Source organism: Amia ocellicauda, chromosome 7, assembly GCF_036373705.1.
Source record: "Amia ocellicauda isolate fAmiCal2 chromosome 7, fAmiCal2.hap1, whole genome shotgun sequence".
NCBI lineage: Eukaryota > Metazoa > Chordata > Actinopteri > Amiiformes > Amiidae > Amia > Amia ocellicauda.
In genome coordinates this window covers 35,610,960-35,630,555 of record NC_089856.1, presented here as the reverse complement: position 1 = coordinate 35,630,555, position 19,596 = coordinate 35,610,960, and the positions used below count along the sequence as shown (strand labels likewise).

The window sequence follows — 19,596 nt, the reverse complement described above, 5'->3', positions numbered from 1 at the left end:
CAAGAGCTCCGCAGAGCAGTATTAAACATCCCTGCTTTGAGTAAGTTACTGTGGAGAGAATGTCAAGTGCTCAGGGCAATACAAGTCTTTGTTAGCCAAGGTCACGAGGTTAGTTGTTACAGGATGAGCTTTGTCTGAGGGTGGCGTGTCATGTATGCAAGGATGCATCTGAAAACAACAGATGCAGTATACTGATGGTAAAAAACTGAAACAACAAAAAAACAAAAACATTTGTAAAAGTACAATATGTATTGCAGGTATGTAAAATCCTGGGAAAAGGGAAAAAATAATAAGGCTTAATTTTCTTCTTGGTTTCATGGATTGCACAGGCAGTGATTATTAAAAAGGCCTAACTAATTAGCTTGTGATTCCCCAGTCCCAAATGGTTAGTATACTATTCATCTGGTCTATGCTCTATTTTAGCATTCCAACCAATTAAAAATATATTATTTGATTCAGCTTGCATTGCATTTGCATGGCAGAAGAGAGAGAGAGAGAGAGAGAGAGAGAGAGAAAAAAACTTTGCATTCTAATACTTATATCAATATGTTTAAAGACAGATTTGATGTGCACAATATTTTCTCATTTAGAAACAAAAGCAAAAAGAAGAAACACACAGGACAAGTTTGTATCCTTACCCTATGTGCCAAAAGCTTCCTTCCACTGCATCACTTTTGAAAGGTCAGCAATAACCATTTATGAATGATTAACTTACAAATGAATGAGTATGACATTTAAAATTGAATTCCATCTGTTTAATTAATAAAAAAAACACTGACACACAAATCTAATGATTTGATGCCATACACCTCTTATGCTACAAAGCAAAACTGAAAATGGATTCTGACCTTGAACGTTTACAATTATATTAAAATGAGATTTTTGGTATCAACAACTGTGGTATATTTATTCTCAGATACACCTAGGTAAATTCTGGTTTATTTCAATATTAAGGCACAGTAAAATTATGCATTACATTTATACCAAATACAATTATTTAATAAAAATGCAAATGTAAATAAAATTTGGAGTACAGAGTACAGAGTAGCAAGGTTCTAAGTTCTGGGGTTACAGTGCCAAGCCTATCATTACCTCAGACAGTGAAAAACGAGTTAGACATGCAGTTATAGTTATAATATGTTGTGGCATTTAAAACACGAAAGCCAAGATGCATGTTCACATTTGGTTTCCTTTTTAACTGCAAGAAGCATCTCAAATACTACAATGATATGACATCTCCCATTTCTTATACATGGGCCTGTGATAATATGTTAAAGCAGGTGCAAATAAAAGTAAAACATAAGGCACATCTCCATTGAAGACACTTTCAATATAGCAACATCCGCCACATAAGTAGAAAACAAAGTTAAGTCTATGTCATTATTTGAAGTCTGAGTTAATTGTTTAGATTGTATAAATAAACACATACATGCACGCACACACACACGTCAGGTGCAAAATAGCTTATGAAGATCATCCCAGTCTGATTTTGCTACATATGATTTCTACATAGTATAGGATTTCATTTGAATGAATATGCTACATTTAAAAGTATGCTCATTTAAAAAAAACTGCATAGCTTATACAGAATACACACACATTATATATATAAAAAACTCTCTCTATATATATTATTATTATACTATATAACATCTATATACCCTGGAAAATATCTACCGGGTACCGAAGATGTTCTACCGGCGCTGAAGTCTGATAGATTCTACACTATTATGGCTCTTAAACATACATAACACAAGCCTTGCAAGTGTACAGTATAAGGCACTGAGAAAGCAGGTACAATGTATATAATTTAAAATATACTGCTCACTTTTAAACCAAGAACTTTGGTTTGGACGTGGTTATATATATTAAAACTGTTATCTTTATATTAAACTCTTTCGATAATACATTTTAATAAATACAAATCAAAAAACGGAACCTCTCTAAGCATGAACTTATCTTGGCACTGTTTCTGTTTCTGTAGTGCCAATATTAGGGACTTTCACATTGCTGCTTCCTGCTGTTGTAGTCATTAAACTGATTCTTCCAATCCAGCATGTATGAGTACCATCTATGAAATTCGGTCTTCCACTGTTGTTCCGCTTCATCTAGATCCACTGCAAGAAGAAGAAAACAAAACAATCACTACAGCAATGTCTCAAAACTAGCCCTTCACTTTTTCCCCCAGTGGTAAATGAGCTTAAAATTTCCTCAAATAACCCAGTTAAATAGGTATTCAGCTTTCAACAAACAGTTAGGAGTAATGCCGTCTCTAAGGACGTCAGGAAATTGCAGTATCATTGGCAGAACATTTGTAACAGGTACTAAAACAATTTACTATGACTATCAAGGGAAAGTAAAGGAATACAATAATTACTGAACAAACAAAAAAAGTGCTTTTCTTTCATAAGTTCTAACTGAGTACCGTACTTTAGTCTAGTTAATGTATAGCACTTACGGCTGTAAGTAAAATAACCCTCGACCTACAATGGAGTGCAATGTGTTTAAAGACTGGCAAATAGCATTTGCACAGTGTACGATCAACACATTTATACAGGAAATGGGAAATTCTGTGCTTTAGACAAATAGGTTCGAACACACAGGGCCATGCATATGAATCTCTCTCCTCGGCAACCCGTGCAACTCCAGTCCGCTAAATATCAATGTGTTGTTTGCAGCACTTTACTCCCCACTGTGTCTCTGTTGCACAATTTGTAACTGTGTCCTTGCTGTGTAATGGACAGTACTTGCTGGGACACACTTTGCCACCAAGAAATTGTGTTGCGGAAGTTTATTATGACAGAAAGAAGCCAGTACGCATCCTGACAAGTACTCTGTTCTTAGTTCACTGCCCTTGCCTTGACAGGAACAAATTCAGGGCAGGCTTTTGTTCAAGTCCTGAAACTACCTCAGGTGGCGGTAAATGGAGGGTAACTCGCTGTGGGCTATCACAGAGAAAAATAGACACGGAAGTAGCTCTGAGGTGCATTCAATACTCTGATATTTGAAGCCTAGTGTGAAAATAGCTTGTCTACTGATGGGTTAATCTATCAAAAAAAGTGCGGAGAAACAAAGTCTACATTTACAGTCTGTGCACAAATATATATACACAACAGAATGGCTGAAACCATATCAGTAGCCTATAAAATCCCTATAGAATCTGAAAAGAGGATTTCCAGGATTTCCCTTTTAAATGGAAGCTGAAAAAAACATTGATATAGGCATGTTGTTAGAATATATTTATAAATAAATATAAAGGAGTTTCTCATTACTTTGAACAACCATATTGTATCAACATCCTTGCAGTATTCAGGTGCTCAGTAGGACTTTTTCACTGAGTCAAAGTTTACTCTTCTTAACCAGTGACCTTTAACAGATTTTAAATTAAGGATTTATTTGTTGCAACCTACTTGAGGTGAGGAATTATCTGGAGTATGAGCCTTCAATTCAGACTATAGTTTCGAAACACTGACTGCACTTTTGCGGTGTGATTTTGGGGGAAGTGCAACCAGATTTCCAGAGTGGAATACTGAAACATGGGTATGCCCATAGAAGTGCATAAATGCAACCACATGCTAAATTCTAATAACAAAAAAAAATTACAACTTGCCACTTATGTAAATGATTTAATATTTTCCCTGTAAATTATTCAAGTTCACCCTGCGGTCCACTTTAATTTGTATACAAAGAGAATAAGAAACGGGACGTGCAGGATTACAGACACAGCAGGGAGTGCGGTCTGGGTTCGAGGCAGGTCAGCACATGCTCTGTTCACTTCTGAGGACATGGAGCAACTGAAGGAGCCAAGGGATGCAGATACAGGGATACAAGAATCCTTTACACTGCCCCAAGGCAAGTGTTTAATAATTAGAACCCTATGTACTGTTTTGCAGGAGAAATACAAATGTAAATTAAGTATTCTTTAATTAATAATTGTCAGTATGAGTAATACTTTCTATGGCATGGTTATTAAAAAATAAAAAAGTAGTGCAACAAACTTACTTATGGCAATCTAATGGAACTAAGAATTGCTTTGATTTTTATTTAAAAACACTTCCGGCTTTAAGCAAAGTTACAAACACTAGTTGCCAAGTTGCTTTTACACTGAGCGCGTTAGGATGACAAACCTGTTGTTAATGCAGGAGAAGTCGAGATAATACAAAGTGAAAACAAAATGAAGACTGAAGGGCTGGAGAGTTTCTCTTAAAAAAATAACTAATAAAGAGTGGGCTGACACCGAGGAAAAACTGTCTCTGGAACTAAAGACATTTCTCTTTCTGGCTTGGACGCTATGTTATTATATAATGATTAAATACAATCAGAGCAGCAAGGTATAACTGAGGCATTTTTGTTTTATTTTTTTACAAGGGTTCAATGCTAAACAAAGAATTATATTAAATAAAATAAATAGTCAAAACACAAAACGAACCAAATTCAAGATTTCCTCTATCGCTGAACAAAACGCAACCGTTTCTTTCCTTCACATATACAATAAGAAAGTTAGTTTTAGTTCTACAACAGTCTGTCACAACTTTGTTCTAGCTTAACGTGCATACTCAAGTCACATTTTAGCATTTCTAAAATCAAATCTTAAGTATTGTAAAGCAAGACTTCACTACCCACCACCTTTTAGAGCAAAAAGAGCATTCAGAAAGTATTACTAAAATAAACTAGCTGAATAAAAGGAAAGGTCTGCATTAATATACTTATTTACAAAGAAGGCCAAAATTATCAAAATACTTTACCCGTTATCTCAAGAAGTTTAGGAAAAAAACTGTTCCAGAACTTGCACTGCTGGGCCCGCAGCATTCTATGTATTTGTAGAGACTCTGTGTTTAAGCGTATGTACTCCTGTTTCTTTGATGTGAATGGTGGCCATTTTGCGCCTTGCACATTAGGATTCCTGTCAAACACAATGCCAGACAACTATTTATTTTATTAATAATTTTTAACAATAATATACAGTTAAATTGTCAAAGGTTCAAGAAAATATAGACCAACAGTGGACAGATCAATTATACATAAGTGCATCTGTTCTCAAAATATAAAGTTTAAGTTAATTAGCTTACTTTAGAGTGATTTCACAAATATTCCTATATTGTGAAGAATGTGACAGTACTTTTCTATTTCATTGAACATGCTCTTTAGTTTTCCTTTTCATCTAGAGTGAAATAAACAGAAATAAAATCTAGGGAGAGATGAAATGTCTATGGATTCCACATGAAACCCATCAGAACATAACTTTTTCAGGCAAAGACAGCAAAGTGACTTACCCCTTTTTTGCAAAGTTGGCCCAATAGCTCATGATTTTTCTGCTTAGAGCTTCTTCTGCTTTGGTGTAGCCTAAACTTTTGTTTAAAGGCAGTCCAAGAACAAATTCTATCTCATAACCATGCATTACCCCCATCCATTCTGGCCAAGGCATTCGGGAAGAAAGGTGATCAAAAAAGTATAAAAAAGCTGTGTTTCCAAACGCTACAAATTTCTGTGTGAACTCCACAAGTGGACATATGAAATTATAATCCCCAACAATGTCGTTCATAGCGTCCCGATTTTTTTCAGCATTGAACTCATCAGTCCAGTTAGTATACTGGAAAATGACTGCTTCTCGTCCAATTTCACTAGCTTGAGGAAGGGTGAGCTTCACACTTGAAAGAAATTCCTCTCTTGTGATTCGGCTTTCATTATCTCTGCTAAATCCAGGAGCCCCATAAACTAAGAAATACGCCCCTTCGTCTTTATTTACTCCAAGTAAAATATCAGTTTTTTTAAATTGTCCAGAATGGATTAAAACATCAGGAGAGTCAGTGAGAAAATCACCATCTATTGTAGGGACAAATGTAGTTCCCACAAGTGCTGGATCCTTAATTACAATGGACTGCTTGTTCACTATCTCCTGTGGTGTTTTGCTGCGAAGGCATGCTATGACATTCGAATTATTCCCAGTTGGGCACCCAAGGAGTTCAGCCAAAGTCAAAGACCGGTTCCGTGAGACAAATTCCGGAGTTGCAGCCCAGGGTGTATTAATGGTGCCACTCTCCATGATTGCCCTCAAGAAGAATGGGTGACTTCCAGGCGACAGAATGTGAAAGTTTACAGAAGCTCCACCGGCACTCTCGCCGAAAAGCGTCACGCTTTCTGGGTTTCCTCCAAAAGCCGCAATATTTTCATTGACCCACTGCAGGGCCAGCCTCTGGTCAAACAACCCTACATTCCCAGGTGCTTCGTTGTTCCCTGGGAAACACAAAAACCCCAAAGCTCCCAGTCTATAGTTCATTGACACTACAATTACGTTCTCAGTGTAGGTCAAATACTTCCCATCATAAACATCTAAGGAAGATGTCCCTGATGAAAACCCCCCACCGTATATCCACACCATCACAGCCGCATTGTGAGGTTTAGGTGAGGGAACCCACACGTTCAAATAAAGACAGTCTTCACTAAGCCTAGTATTTGGGTTCCACATTTCAGCTCCAGCAAATCCTGGAAAAGCCCTGTCAATCTGTTGGTAGCAAGTGTTTGGATATTTTATTGCATCCCAGATATCAGTCCATGGCTTGCGTGGCACAGGTTTCTTGAACCTTAAATTGCCTACAGGAGGTTCCCCATAGGGAATTCCCAAGAAAGCAGTGACAGATCCTGAAAGCACTTGTATTTGCATTCCTCTGACCTTGCCCTTCCGAGTTAAAATAACAAACTCATTTTGACCTTGTGCACTGCAGACCAGATCAAAAGTCACAAGTATTACAAGTAAGTAGGTGAAAGTCACAGTCATGTTCTCTTCAACAAAGGCCTATTGAGAGGAAAAATAAAGATTGTAAGATATTTTGTGAGAGACAGAATTACATTTCTAATAAATTAACATTAAACCAGCAGAAGATTACATTATATATTATGACAAAAATGAAATCTGCTTTGTGATTCAATATACATGGATGAAGCTGTCCTATACATCAGTCAATTTAATCCTCTACTTCCTTTAACTCGCATTACAGATAGCCTTGTTAAATTAGTAGAGAATCAAAATAAACAAATATGACAGAGAAAAGTATTAGTTTAAATACATCTGATTTAAGCAAGAATGAAAAAAACATTCTATAAATAAATAGTCGTTCAGAGGTTCAACATTGAATTTCAGTCTTTATTCCACAGAGAGATTATTCAGCTTTAAAAAAATAATAATTCTAACGCAAGAAATCCTGATTGCTTATTTGGATAGTGGACAAATCCTACTTGATTAATAAAACAAACCTAGAGGGAATAAGACTGTCCGCAAAGCTTTAGCTGGAGGGGAGAGAGGCTTAAATTTGCAGTAGGCAGTACCTGAGACAAAATGCTAATGGGTATTTTTTCTCAGCAGCATAGCCCCAACAGATAGTACAAAACTAACAGAAAATATTATAAAGTACTATTAATTAAAACTTGAGGATGAGATGAGAACAGTATGATATATTGAATGATGTTAAATACAGGAAAATCAATGCCAGTCTCAGTGTATTTATTCTTTGAAACATGATTTGGTCCAACAAGGTAATCAAAGCTACATCTTTTCACCAGACCAAAAAATTAAACAGATTTGAGAGTTGTTCCTCTTTGTTAATCCCATAGGGATTAGGATTAGAATAATCCCATAGGTTTCAGTTTGTATGACGACAGAAAAGATCAGACAGACAATTTGTTAAATCTGATCAATTCCTGTCTTTTGGTTTGTGTTTACCTTACTCAATACACATTTCGCAATTCGGAGGAAATCAGTCACACAAAGTTACCATTAATAAAACATGAAACGGGAAACAGTTTCTAAATAATTAATGTACTCATCAAGGGTAAAACAAAGCAAAATAAAATACTCTAGACTACATTTTGTTTTTTCCTACCCCAGGCTACTGCAGTTGCAGGCTATTGCCATTGCTGTTAAATATACAGTTAGGTCCATACATTTTTAGAGAGAGACACAATTGTCACCATTTTGGCTCTGTACACCACCACAATGGATTTGAAAGGAAACAATGAATAAGTGCTTTAAGTGTAGACTTTCATCTTTAAGATGAGGGTAGATACATCCAAATTGGGTGAACAGTGTAGGAGTTACATCCATTTTTATATATGTGTTCCCCCCAATTTTAGGGGCTCAAAAGTATTTGGACAAACTAACATAATCATGAATTAAATTGTGAGTTTCAATACTTGGTTGCAAATCCTTTGCAGTCAATGACTGCCTGAAGTCTGGATCCCATAGACATCAGCAGATGCTGGGTTTCTTCCCTGGTGATGCTCTGCCAGGCCTGCACTGCAGCTGTCTTTAGTTCCTGCTTGTTCTTGGATCGTTTTGCCTTCAGTTTTGCCTTCAGCAAATGAAATGCTGCTCAATTCAATTCAGGTCAGGTGATTGATTTGGCCATTGCAGAACATTCCACTTCTTCACATTAAAAAGTTTTGGGTTGCTTTCGTAGATGCTTTGAGTCAATGTCCATCTGCATTGTGAATCGCCGTCCAATGCGTTTTGAAGCATTTGGCTGAATCTGAGCAGATAATATAGCCCTAAACACTGCAGAATTCATCCTGCTACTTTTGTCAGCAGTCACATCATCAATAAATACAGCCATACATGCCCATGCCATATCATGCTTCACAGATGAGGTGGTATGCTTCAAATCATTTCCTTCCCTTCTCCATACTCATCTCTTCCCATCATTCTGGTACAAGTTGATCTCATCTGTCCATAGGATGTTGTTCCAGAACTGTACAGGGTTCTTTAGATGTTTTTAGGCAAACTCTAATCTGGTCTTCCTGTTTCCTGTTTACATCTTGCAGTAAACCCTCTGTATTTAGTCTGGTGAAGTCTTCTCTTGATTGTTGACTTTGACACAGATACGCCTACCTCCTGGACGGTGTTCTTGATCTGGCCAACTGTTGTGAAGGGGTTTTTCTTCACCAGGGAAAGAATTCTTCTCTCATCCAGCACAATTATTTTCTGTGGTCTTCCGGGCCTTTTAGTGTTCCTGAGCTCACCAGTGTGTTCTCTTTTTAAGAATGTACCAAATAGTTGATTTGGCCAAACCTAATGTTGTTGCTATATCTCTGATTGTTTTGTTTGGCAAAACTGAAGGCAAAACTCCCCAAGAACAAGCAGGAACTAAAGACAGCTGCAGTGCAGGCCTGGCAGAGCATCACCAGGGAAGAAACCCAGCATCTGGTGATGTCTATAGGTTCCAGACTTCAGGCAGTCAAAAGAAACTCACAATTTATTCATGATGTGTTAGTTCGTCCAAATACTTTTGAGCCCCTAAAATAGGGGGGACCACATCTAAAAATGGGTGTAATTCCTACACCATTCACCCAATGTGGATGCAACTACTGTAACAAATTGACACTTACTACACTCTTGATTGTTTCCTTTCAAATCCATTGTGGTGGCGTAGAGCCAAAATGATGACAATTGTGTCACTGTCCAAATATTTATGGACCCAACTGTACTCAGTCTCATCACAACATCACAAATTGCCCTCACTTATGCCTTTTGTAAATATACCACAACCACTACTGAAAAAAGATAAATACATCAACAAAAATAACCAAGCACCATGCTGTGATCTAATTTGTGGCAGCACAATCTGAATTTCCACCAACCATTATGATATACGTGCAAAAAAAGTATTTTATGAAAGATGCAACACTGCTTGTTTTCCAACTTTGCCATATAGTTGTGACATCCAGTTTTTGGTGACTGAATAAAAATGGCACAGTATGGTTAAGATTGGGTCTTCTAAATCATGGATTATTGATGGTACCATTGGAAGTAGCTTTGAAATGAGATGCCAAGAATTAAACAGCACTGGAGACTGAAATTCTCCTTCAGATCCTTAATGAGTAGATTCTTCAGGGTAGAGCCAAGGCTCATTGGCAGGTCAATGAGGGGAATCTCTCATTTTGACTCCTGGTTCAAGTCAGTTTTGCAAATGGGCAGATATGAGAAGAAATCTCTCCAAATAATCTGAAAAATATCTCTATTATGAGAATTAGTAGAAATATATTTAGAATAACACATTGCACATTCAATCCAGGCTTCTGTAGCATGTGTTACTTTAAAGGAAATGGCTCAATGAAACTACACATCTATATAATTTGAGAAAGTAATGATCCATTGACAACAGTGGGGAGGAACTTAAAAGAAAAGCACTTAGAAACGAATGCCCCAAAGCTAATACGTAATGCTTTTTGATTTTGTCTGGCAAAGGTTTTACTGCCAACAGGGGTCTACATATTGACAAGGAGACCTGCTGTAAAATCTTTAAATAAAACAATGAGGTCCTTCGTTGCAATCATAATCTGCTGTATGTTCAATGATTAGCAAATAAAAAGTGAGGGTGCCATTTTTGTTAGAGTCTAATAAAAAAAAAACTGTTCCATTTTGCTTGCAGTTACAAATACTTCAGCTAAAGACAAATGTCACAGACACCTAATGCTTTCAACCAAAAACGATCTTGTTATCAGTTCTGGAAGAGATTCGAAAAGGCGGGAATAAATTACTATTTTCACTACGTTATTATACAAATACCCATGAACTGCATACTTTATTTTCATGTTTACTTCTAGAAATTGTCAAATATGATTGCATGCCAATCACATAAAAGCAAGCTAACAAGTCAAAGCTAGGTAACTTAAATTCTGCATTTTATTAACATTCCAAAGTTCTATTCTAGCACGTTATTGACAGACAGATTGATAATACATTTCATCTGCAGTGAACCCTATTGTTAATTACCACTCAGGGAAACAACTTAAACACTAGCAACAGAGTTATTATGGTTTCAGTTTCTATTTCTCTTTTCATATTAATATTTATAATTGGCAGTAGGCATTTAATAATTAACTATTACTTTTGAGATAGAAAAAAAAAAAAACTGCAAAATTAGGGCTAAACCCTGCAAGAGTCAGACTATTATTATTATTTCTTGGCAGACACCCCTATCCAGGGTGTCACAATTCTTAATTACTTAATTAATAATTAACAAGCCTAAAATTGTCTTGCTTGTTGATATAAGAAAAAACAATGATTATTTTCCAAAGAATACAACAATAAGGCCTGAGTATTTACCAAAAACAGCTCATACTTTCATTTTTTTAAATTACCAGCTGCAAAAATGCATGTCTATTGCTATAGATGTATAAAGGTGATTAATGATAAGAGAAAAAGCTACCTCTGAAATGCATTCTCCATGTCGTTCTTTTTTCTCCCATCAGTTTCGAGGTGCATTTACTCAGAACAATAAAGAGCACACACCAGAAAATGACAGGTGTCAAAACAGATATTAAAAAAAACCAACACAAGAAGCTTTTAATGTTAAGGCTACAATAGTCATCTGCAAAACATGCCCATGGAAAGATGAATTAATTTAAAAGAAAAACAAACTCACCGACTAAACACATCAATTGATCAATTTACATTTTCCAGCTCTTTTTCATAGTCTTATTTTGAAGGAGATGCAGAAAAAAGCACAACAGTGATTAGTTTTCAAACACACTATAGAAGTAGGAGATGGTTTTAAAATGTTTGACTGACAATTTAATAATTGAAGCATTTGAAATTTAAACAGGAAAGGATGTTTTAGTAGCAGACTTATCAGTCAAGGCCCACAATTTTACTGTATTGTAAAGGACAACATGTAGTTCAGGTTATGCATAGTACCTCAGTATAACAATACCTATCGTACAGACAACTGAACAAATAAGTGTTGTCAGTATGCACTATAAGCTACAATTGTAATCTGTAACAAAATATATATCAAGTTAAACAGTATGATACCAACCATTCACTGAAAGATATTGTTTACACTTCAAAGCTAAACTACTGTCAGCAACCGTAAATGCAGTATAATGTTTAATTTTACTTTCTACATCAACAAAGTACTTTATGAACACAGGCGTTGTCAATCCATTTTCATTTCAAAACGGAGCTGAAATTTTAATAAAAATTGTATAGCCCACACTAACCTTACATTTCAGGGTCTCCATAACTATTGTTTTCTTTGCAGAGCATCTTAACTCGTATTAAGAGGTGGCAGAAATGCATTCATAAAGTCTGATGCATGCTTTAAATGTTCAGCTTTGCTTCTGATCCTGTCATTTAACAAACGCCAATGTGGAAAATGATATAAAATTAAAAAAACAGACAAGCCATTGATATTCGAAGCCCCTTGGCAAGTTTCTTCTACTCAGTGATGATAGAAGTGGAAGCATCTACTAGGGAGAAGCATGGCACCAAAGTTTTGTTACATGCACATTTCATGGTTTCTCAGCATCTGACAAGTACGAAAACGCTTGTAGTCACATAATGATTTAATACAAAACACCCACAGAGGTATTTATAATGCCTATATGTGCACTGTATGTTTAATGAGCTATGAAATACAAACAGAAACTGAACATGCCTGTGGGAAATCTATATTCTTTAAAGCATTGGAAAATCTTGACCCTTAAAGGATTTATTTACTTTTCATAGTGTTGTGTTCAACTCAGCTTGTTCTGTGCCATCATATCCTCCAGTATATTATTATTATTATTATTTTTTACAGACAAAACACTTAATGCTAACTGCGCACTTCAGTCTCAATTAGAAATGGATGAACTAAAGTTAAAAAAACAAATGAACAATAAAACTGTTACAGTGAACAAAAGCAATACTGAGGCCTAAGGTTTTGAAACAAAGCACTCAAACAATCACATTTCTGCTACTAAAATTGCAGTTATATACAAGCATAATCTCTTTAATACATGGAAAAGGGTATGCTAACTAAGCAATTAATTAAGTAAAAAAAAGTTAGAACTTAGACTGTGGTGTCCAGATCTGCTTAACGCTGACTATACTAGCCATCAAAGAACTAAGAAACTTTGCAGCAACTTTGCAGCCTTTTGAACTGAGGTCTGCTACTGCAAGCCACTGATCAGCAGTCAGATTTTGGGATGGCTGTAAATATTCAAGATTTCCTCCTACCATAGAATAGGCACTTTACATCTTCTTAGAAATTTACTTTCTTCTGAATGCGATTGATCTTCCCCTGTAGACAGCTTGCGTCATAAGGATGTCAGTTTTAGATAAAACTGGGGCTTTGATGAGCTGGGAGTTTTCTTACTTGTATTGATATAGGCCTACCTGTCCCATACACGCTACAAAAAAGAAATCACATGAAAATAAATGATTCCATTAAATTAAACTAAGACCTGCTTTATCACAACTTTTGTCCATGAGAGAAATAATCTGCCTCAATCTCAAATCTCTCCTGAATCTCAAAATAACTGTCATTTTGATCAGATCAGATCAAATCTTTAGAAAACAAGCTGATAAAATTATCCTGCCACCTGCCATAATCTAAAGAACAATTTAGTTTTAACCTTGTAGGTATTTCCCACATATGAACACCTTTAAGGATTTATATTCTATGCTTAGCATCTTTTACATTTAGAAGGTATAGGTTTTCATTACAGTATAGCATACATTAGAAATATACAGTATCAGACATTGCGCCTACAGTGTTTCAGATAACTGAACTCATTCATAACACTTTTTTTTCTAATCTTGAACTATAAACCTGAAAACAGTGTACTTTAAGAGCATAGTCCTTGCATTTTTACACAGCATGCCATTTTGCAAACAATTCAAATGCAGTAGTGACCTATGAACTGCCTGATTCCTCATTCCTAATCTGTTTGGATAGTGTCACCTCCTGATAGAGCAGGATGGATGCAAATGTAGCACCTGCTGACCCTGACAAAACCTCTTATAATGATTCTTTTTATTTAGCAGTTGCAACTTTCACAAAGAGAAACCATTACAGTAAAATCTGCACGTTCAGAAACCAAAAAGGTACACAAGGTGCTGAAAGTGAATAAGAAAAAAATACCAAAACAAGACATCAAGAACTTAGAAACACTTGACAGCAGGATGTGTGGATTACTGACACATCAGAGTCATTGTTTGAATACCTGCAGTCTCTGAGTGTCTAATCTGACTGCCATTATTAAACACACTGCTGGAACACCTATATGTTTTTGCGAAGCTATTCATTATTCTAGATCTATGTGGGTATGTGGTTATAGATTGCCATTATTGGATATGTGTGAAGATAAAGACCAACCTGAAAGTTTGTGCTCTGCCTCCTTGCCTTGAACTTTGAAGCTCTAGATAGTCTGGGCTCCGGCAGCTGTGAAGCCAGGAAACGCCCACAGCTCCACTGGCAGGCGGCTCAGCTGTTCAAGTGGCAAGGCTGGCATGGACAGAAGTGATCAGTCAACGCCTCGGTTGTGCTGCTTGTGCAACTACAACAACAACACCATTAGTACTACTTATCATATTGTGCTAATCGAATCATACAAAAAACGGACTGTAACGAAAATGCTTTGAAATCGCACTAATTGTTATTCAAATGCAACCCGGTTATGTCTCCAGTAGCCTATGCAATATGGTTGAAAGGTAATATGTGCATGGTGGCAGATAACATGACAGTAACACTTTTGCAAAAGAAGCTCGCAAATCGAAACTTTGTGATATGACTCGTGTGTGACTGTTTCTCTGTGTTTTATGGTGTTTGTTTTGCTAGACTAGTTTTGTGTATCAATGTTGCCATGCAGTTGTCTGTGTGCATGTCGTACAGTCTGCAGATCTGCGCATTTCCCCCTGCATGCTCTATAAATACACCGCACGCCCTGGGCATTATATTGCACCGCACCACGCCGTGCAACCAAAAAAGGCTCCATTCTTCTTGGCTGTTATGATGTTCGGTGTGTGTGTGTGTGTTGGAGGGGATGCTTTAGGAAAGTCCAGCACAAACATTTCATTACCGCAAAATGCGGATCTCTTAAAATGATTTAAAGTCTCCTCACCTGTTCTGACAGTTCGATGTGGTGGGCAGTCCGCCTCGGCTATTTCCGGATCTATTAGCGGCACGGATTCCTGCTGCTTTTGTCTCGGTTAACAAGCAGCGCCGTCACGGCGGTGGCGTTCGGGGAAGGCAGCTTTCCGCAGATCTGCGCTGCTCCACCAATGGGATCGGGGTATTCTGCAGATCTGCGCAGAACTGGAGAAATCTGCGCCTCAAGACTCACTTGTGCTCTGTTGAATCCCGACAAAACCTCGCGAGTGTTTAACAATATGGGACCTATTTTCTATCATCTTGGCTATTTAGTGAAGACATGATCTACATTTAAGATTTGTGTATATATGTATACAGCTCTGGAAAAAAATAAGAGACCACTGCAAAATTATCTGTTGCTGTGGTTTTACTATTAGGTATGTGTTTGGGTAAAATGAACATTTTTGTTTTATTCTATTAAACTACTGACAACATTTCTCCCAAATTCCAAATAAAAATATGAATGGAATGGAATGGCTGCCATACATGTAGAGATGCTGATTTAAGAAAAAAATGTAGTGGTCTCTTTTTTTTTTTTCCAGAGCTGTATATGTATGTATGTATGTATGTATGTATGTATGTATCACAGACTGTAGTAAGCTAAACCAAACTCACATCAATACTAACCAAGTGATGTGGTGGTAACTAGAAACCAGATACACTGAAAGCAAACTTGTAAGAGGAAAAGCCTGTTCAATATATAGCAAATTCATTTAGCAATTCAAATAGATTTGTGTGTCAAAAGCTCCACTAGGGGGGTTCACAAATAAGTTGCCTTTGGCTAGTTCTGCACTGGCAGCTTCAAAACCAGTTCTATCCTTTGTAAGACAGAGCAATAAGTATCCTGTCACTGTTTTGTGACAAAAACAGTTTCTGTAATCTCATAACATTTGACCAATAATGTATTATATAGAGCTCATCACTATAGTTTCAGAACAAAATGGCTTGATGAGGAAAATCAATATATGTTTTCACACCCTGTGCAAGGACTGATTAATTTATTGTATTGATATTTGGCCATTTATGGGGGATGCAATCTCTTCATTGCTTGCACAAGAACAATTATAGCATAAAGGAATACTCTTGTTTTGAGCTTAAAAACCAAAGACATGGCAGAGTTAACAGCTGAACACTGTCCAATAAAACTACAGGCATGTCAGTCTTACATAGGGATGAATTCTGCTAGACTCATAACATTTTGTTGTTAAATGTTATTTCCAAATGAGTCATCAAGAATGCCAACATAAGGTCACATGTGAGTGATTGGACTGCACATTTGGTTGAAAAAAAAAATCTTACAGTGTTGTACGATGCAATTAAATCGGATGATTAATTCTTCTGATCCTTCATGGATGCCCACTAAGTATTGCCCATGGCATCCAAAAAGAGCTTAAGGCACGCTGCTTTTAGCTGTGAATACCATGTTTTAAATGTTTTGTCCATTGTTGTATACAATGACATCAACTAAATGATGTCACGTTCTATGTATCTAATTGCTCGTTTGTGACTCAAGTTATGCTTTTGAGTTTTTCTGACAAATTGTATGTTTTGTCTGTGTCAGAGTATCAGGTGTGATCTCCCATCAATTTTATATCAGGTTTGTAGAAATAATGGAGCAACATTCAAGTGCTGCATTGATTTTATTTTTTGCATAATAAAACGATTGCATGGTATATACTTTATCACATCTGTTTGCATATCTTTGTACTGTTTTTAATACTGAATGTGCACATTTGCTGGCCAACTGAAAAAGCAATAAAATGTGCTTTAAAAAGCCTGCTAGTGTTAGCTTTTAATGATGAAGTGGAAAGCATAAAACTCTGCAGTTCTAAGCAAAAAAAATTCCCCCTCTGAATGTACTTGCAACTCTCTTGGAAAGCATTCAATTTAGAAACTGCAAGAAAAGAACAAATGATTTTTTTTTTCCCCAGCACTAAGATGCTGATGATTATATCCACAGCAGAACAGGCTTGTTTAACTTTCATATTTGTTACATGTGCAACATGGACAGGTCAAATGCTTAATAAAGTTCTATAGGACAAATACTGACCTCACAACACAGATATGCTAACATCGCACTCCACAGCTGAAGGTTGTGTTGACAAATGTGTCACCTACTCAGTGTCCTTTCTTATATCTTCTACTTGTATTTTTTAACACATAAGATACCAATTCTAATTAAGAGTCACATTACCAATTCTAATTAAGAGAGACATTATAATGGTCAGCAAAGGGTCATATTCTTGAAAGCATGTTACCACCTAATTCACTATATCAATGCATATCAAGCACATCAGAGACATAGATGACATTTCTCAATACACTATAGTGCAGTGTAATTTTTTTCACACTGGGAAGTTAAAATAGAAAAGTAAAACACAATTGGCCTGACATTTTGACTGGGCAAATTGCCCATCTTGCTCATTTTACTAAGAAGTGAGAGGTTTGCACACTGTATAAAATCAGAATCTAAAAGTTCTGACAGACAAAGCACTCTAGACAGAAAAAGTTCAATATGAAAACACATTATGTCACTATGAGTGGTAAAGCAAAATGTGTTGCTCAAAGAAAGCATGATGGTAATGGGTGTAGTATTACTATTCAAAATATAATGAAAATGCATTGCAATACACTTACAAAAACAAAACAAACAACAAAACAATCAACATCCAAGGATTATCAAATAATACAGAATGACAGTTGGTTGATTAAAACATCTTATGAAGATTAGTATTTTAAGATTTAAATTAGTTTACTTCCAGACTAATTATCCTGTTATAAATAATGCCAGAAATGTCTATTCAACAATACCTTACACAAATACTAATCAATCAATTTCGAAAACATGAAAAATAAATGTTTTCCCTAAAGTTAATAACCCAAATAATACACAAAACTGCACTTGTAACTTATGTAATAAATATAAGCCTAATGTATTCAAGTGATTTCCACATAGTGACAAAACAATTATGAAACTAAAATCAATCTCTAGACCATTACAGAGTAATGGAAATTGAAAAAGCAAAGGTTCTGGGAGAGATTTCGGTAGAAAATGAAATATCCCAAGATGTCCATTATTATGGTGTGCAATAATTTGAAAGAAATTGGGGTGCATTTAAAAGAATAAAGAAAGGAAGAAAATGAACGTAAGCAAGTTTGAAAACAGTCATAATATTTGTGTTTGGTAGATACCATCAAGTCTGTTGGATTTGAAAACACAAACATCAGAATGAAATCTGGCTCCTAGCAGATGGCTCATTTGGTCTGTTTTTGTAAACCCTTTTGAAGATTTACAATGAAATTGGATATGAATTCTTGAAATATGGTAATAGTAACAAAATATCTATTTAAACTGTGTCTGTTAGATAAGCAACCCAGAACTGTTAATAAATAAATACACATACAATCACAAACACATAAATAACAAATAAATGCATTTGATACATACATACATACACACATGAAAGCATTCCTGAAAAATTAATCCCACCGATTGGAGAAGATAGTTAATGACAAGTCTTAACAGCCGTTTCTGAAGAGGTACACGAGCAGCTGACTAGTTGTTTCTAATCTTCTTTTCAGATTAAAAAGTCTAAAATACGATAAACATTTCCCCATAAACTAAGATATCAAAAACTAACAAAAATATATTGGCAAATACGAACACATGGTTAAATTAAATACCTGGTATCCATGGGAATAACCAAAAGGAATTATAATTATATATTTATTTGTAGTAAATGTGCATTATATTCATTGAGTGATCTGTGCCTTCAAAGTCATTCACACAGTTTTTTTTTTAGTTTTTTTTTAACATTATTGGCACACTTAGTTAATTCGATATTTTTAGTTCTTCCTGCAACAGTAAGGAATAGATTTTATCTTGGACTACAGCCAGCTGAGAAATAACAGTTAGCTTTCGAGCTGAGGATACTACCCATAGGGGGAGGGGGCTATGTCATTACCATGGGATCTGTGAATGTAAATTGTCTAACAAAGTTGCCTCCCCTGCTTGCTATATACAGGGAAAAACAAACAGCGACTTTTCTTTTTTTGGGGTTCCGCTGTGGATCATTCTCTTTGGACATGAGGATACCTTCTGTATTACTATTATTATAAATTCAGTAAGAATGAACAACAAAGCCAAAACCATATTATTATTGTGTTTCTACATGCATGGGGCTCTATGCTGTACAAGGTTATCTGAGAAAGAGGAACTACCCAAAGGGGGATGGGATACTGCCGTTAAAATGGGAACTCATGAACACACAAAGCTGCCTAGTCACTCAGGTAGACCGCCCCTCTGCCTGCTTTCACCAGTACAACACAGAGTGAACTACAGAGTCCAAGTCTCTCATCTGACCTCGCAGTCTTTGGGTATCTAGGAAGAGTATCCTCTTTCTCAGATAACCGTGGTTGCATTTGCTACATAGCTTTATCTTTTTAGAATAGGATATTTCCCAAAGGGGGATGAGATACAGAATACCCAAACTGTTACAAGGGAGGCCGGCAGTGGACAGATAAGGGAGCCAGCCCAGAGGTCACAGCCTGCTATGAGATAAGTCTCAACTTACAATAATAGACAAAAGGGTGGTAGGGAACCAACAGGAACCTGCACACCAACAATCAGTGAAACAGGAGCAGGGGCCACAGGGCCAAGCTCTACTAACTAAGCATTAACTCAAAA

General features: G+C 36.3%; 1 protein-coding gene across 4 annotated transcripts; it reads right to left on the bottom strand.

The window, feature by feature from the left end:
• Positions 1–740: 740 nt before the first annotated feature.
• LOC136753354 (cholinesterase) lies at positions 741–15,034 on the bottom strand. 4 transcript variants are annotated; one of them, XM_066709375.1, is made up of 6 exons: positions 14,881–15,034; positions 14,136–14,264; positions 12,995–13,167; positions 5,274–6,793; positions 4,746–4,903; positions 741–2,117 (listed from the first exon to the last, which is right to left on the bottom strand). In XM_066709375.1, exons 3-6 carry the CDS (start codon positions 12,995–12,997, stop codon positions 1,993–1,995), a joined length of 1,806 nt encoding a protein of 601 aa, XP_066565472.1. In that variant the 5' UTR covers positions 12,998–13,167; positions 14,136–14,264; positions 14,881–15,034; the 3' UTR covers positions 741–1,992. The 4 variants fall into 4 exon arrangements, with proteins under 4 accessions (XP_066565472.1, XP_066565473.1, XP_066565474.1 ...); XM_066709376.1 differs by lacking the exon at positions 12,995–13,167; XM_066709377.1 differs by lacking the exons at positions 12,995–13,167; positions 14,136–14,264; positions 14,881–15,034 and adding an exon at positions 11,418–12,973.
• Positions 15,035–19,596: the final 4,562 nt, after the last annotated feature.

Bases quoted from the DNA above. Each gene is read 5' to 3' on its own strand.
- LOC136753354 (XM_066709375.1), bottom strand. The intron at 4,904-5,273 runs GTAAGTCACTTT...TGTGTTTGACAG, and splicing joins GCCAACTTTGCAAAAAAGGG to GAATCCTAATGTGCAAGGCG. The intron at 2,118-4,745 runs GTAAAGTATTTT...TTCTTCTTGCAG, and splicing joins TAAACTTCTTGAGATAACGG to TGGATCTAGATGAAGCGGAA.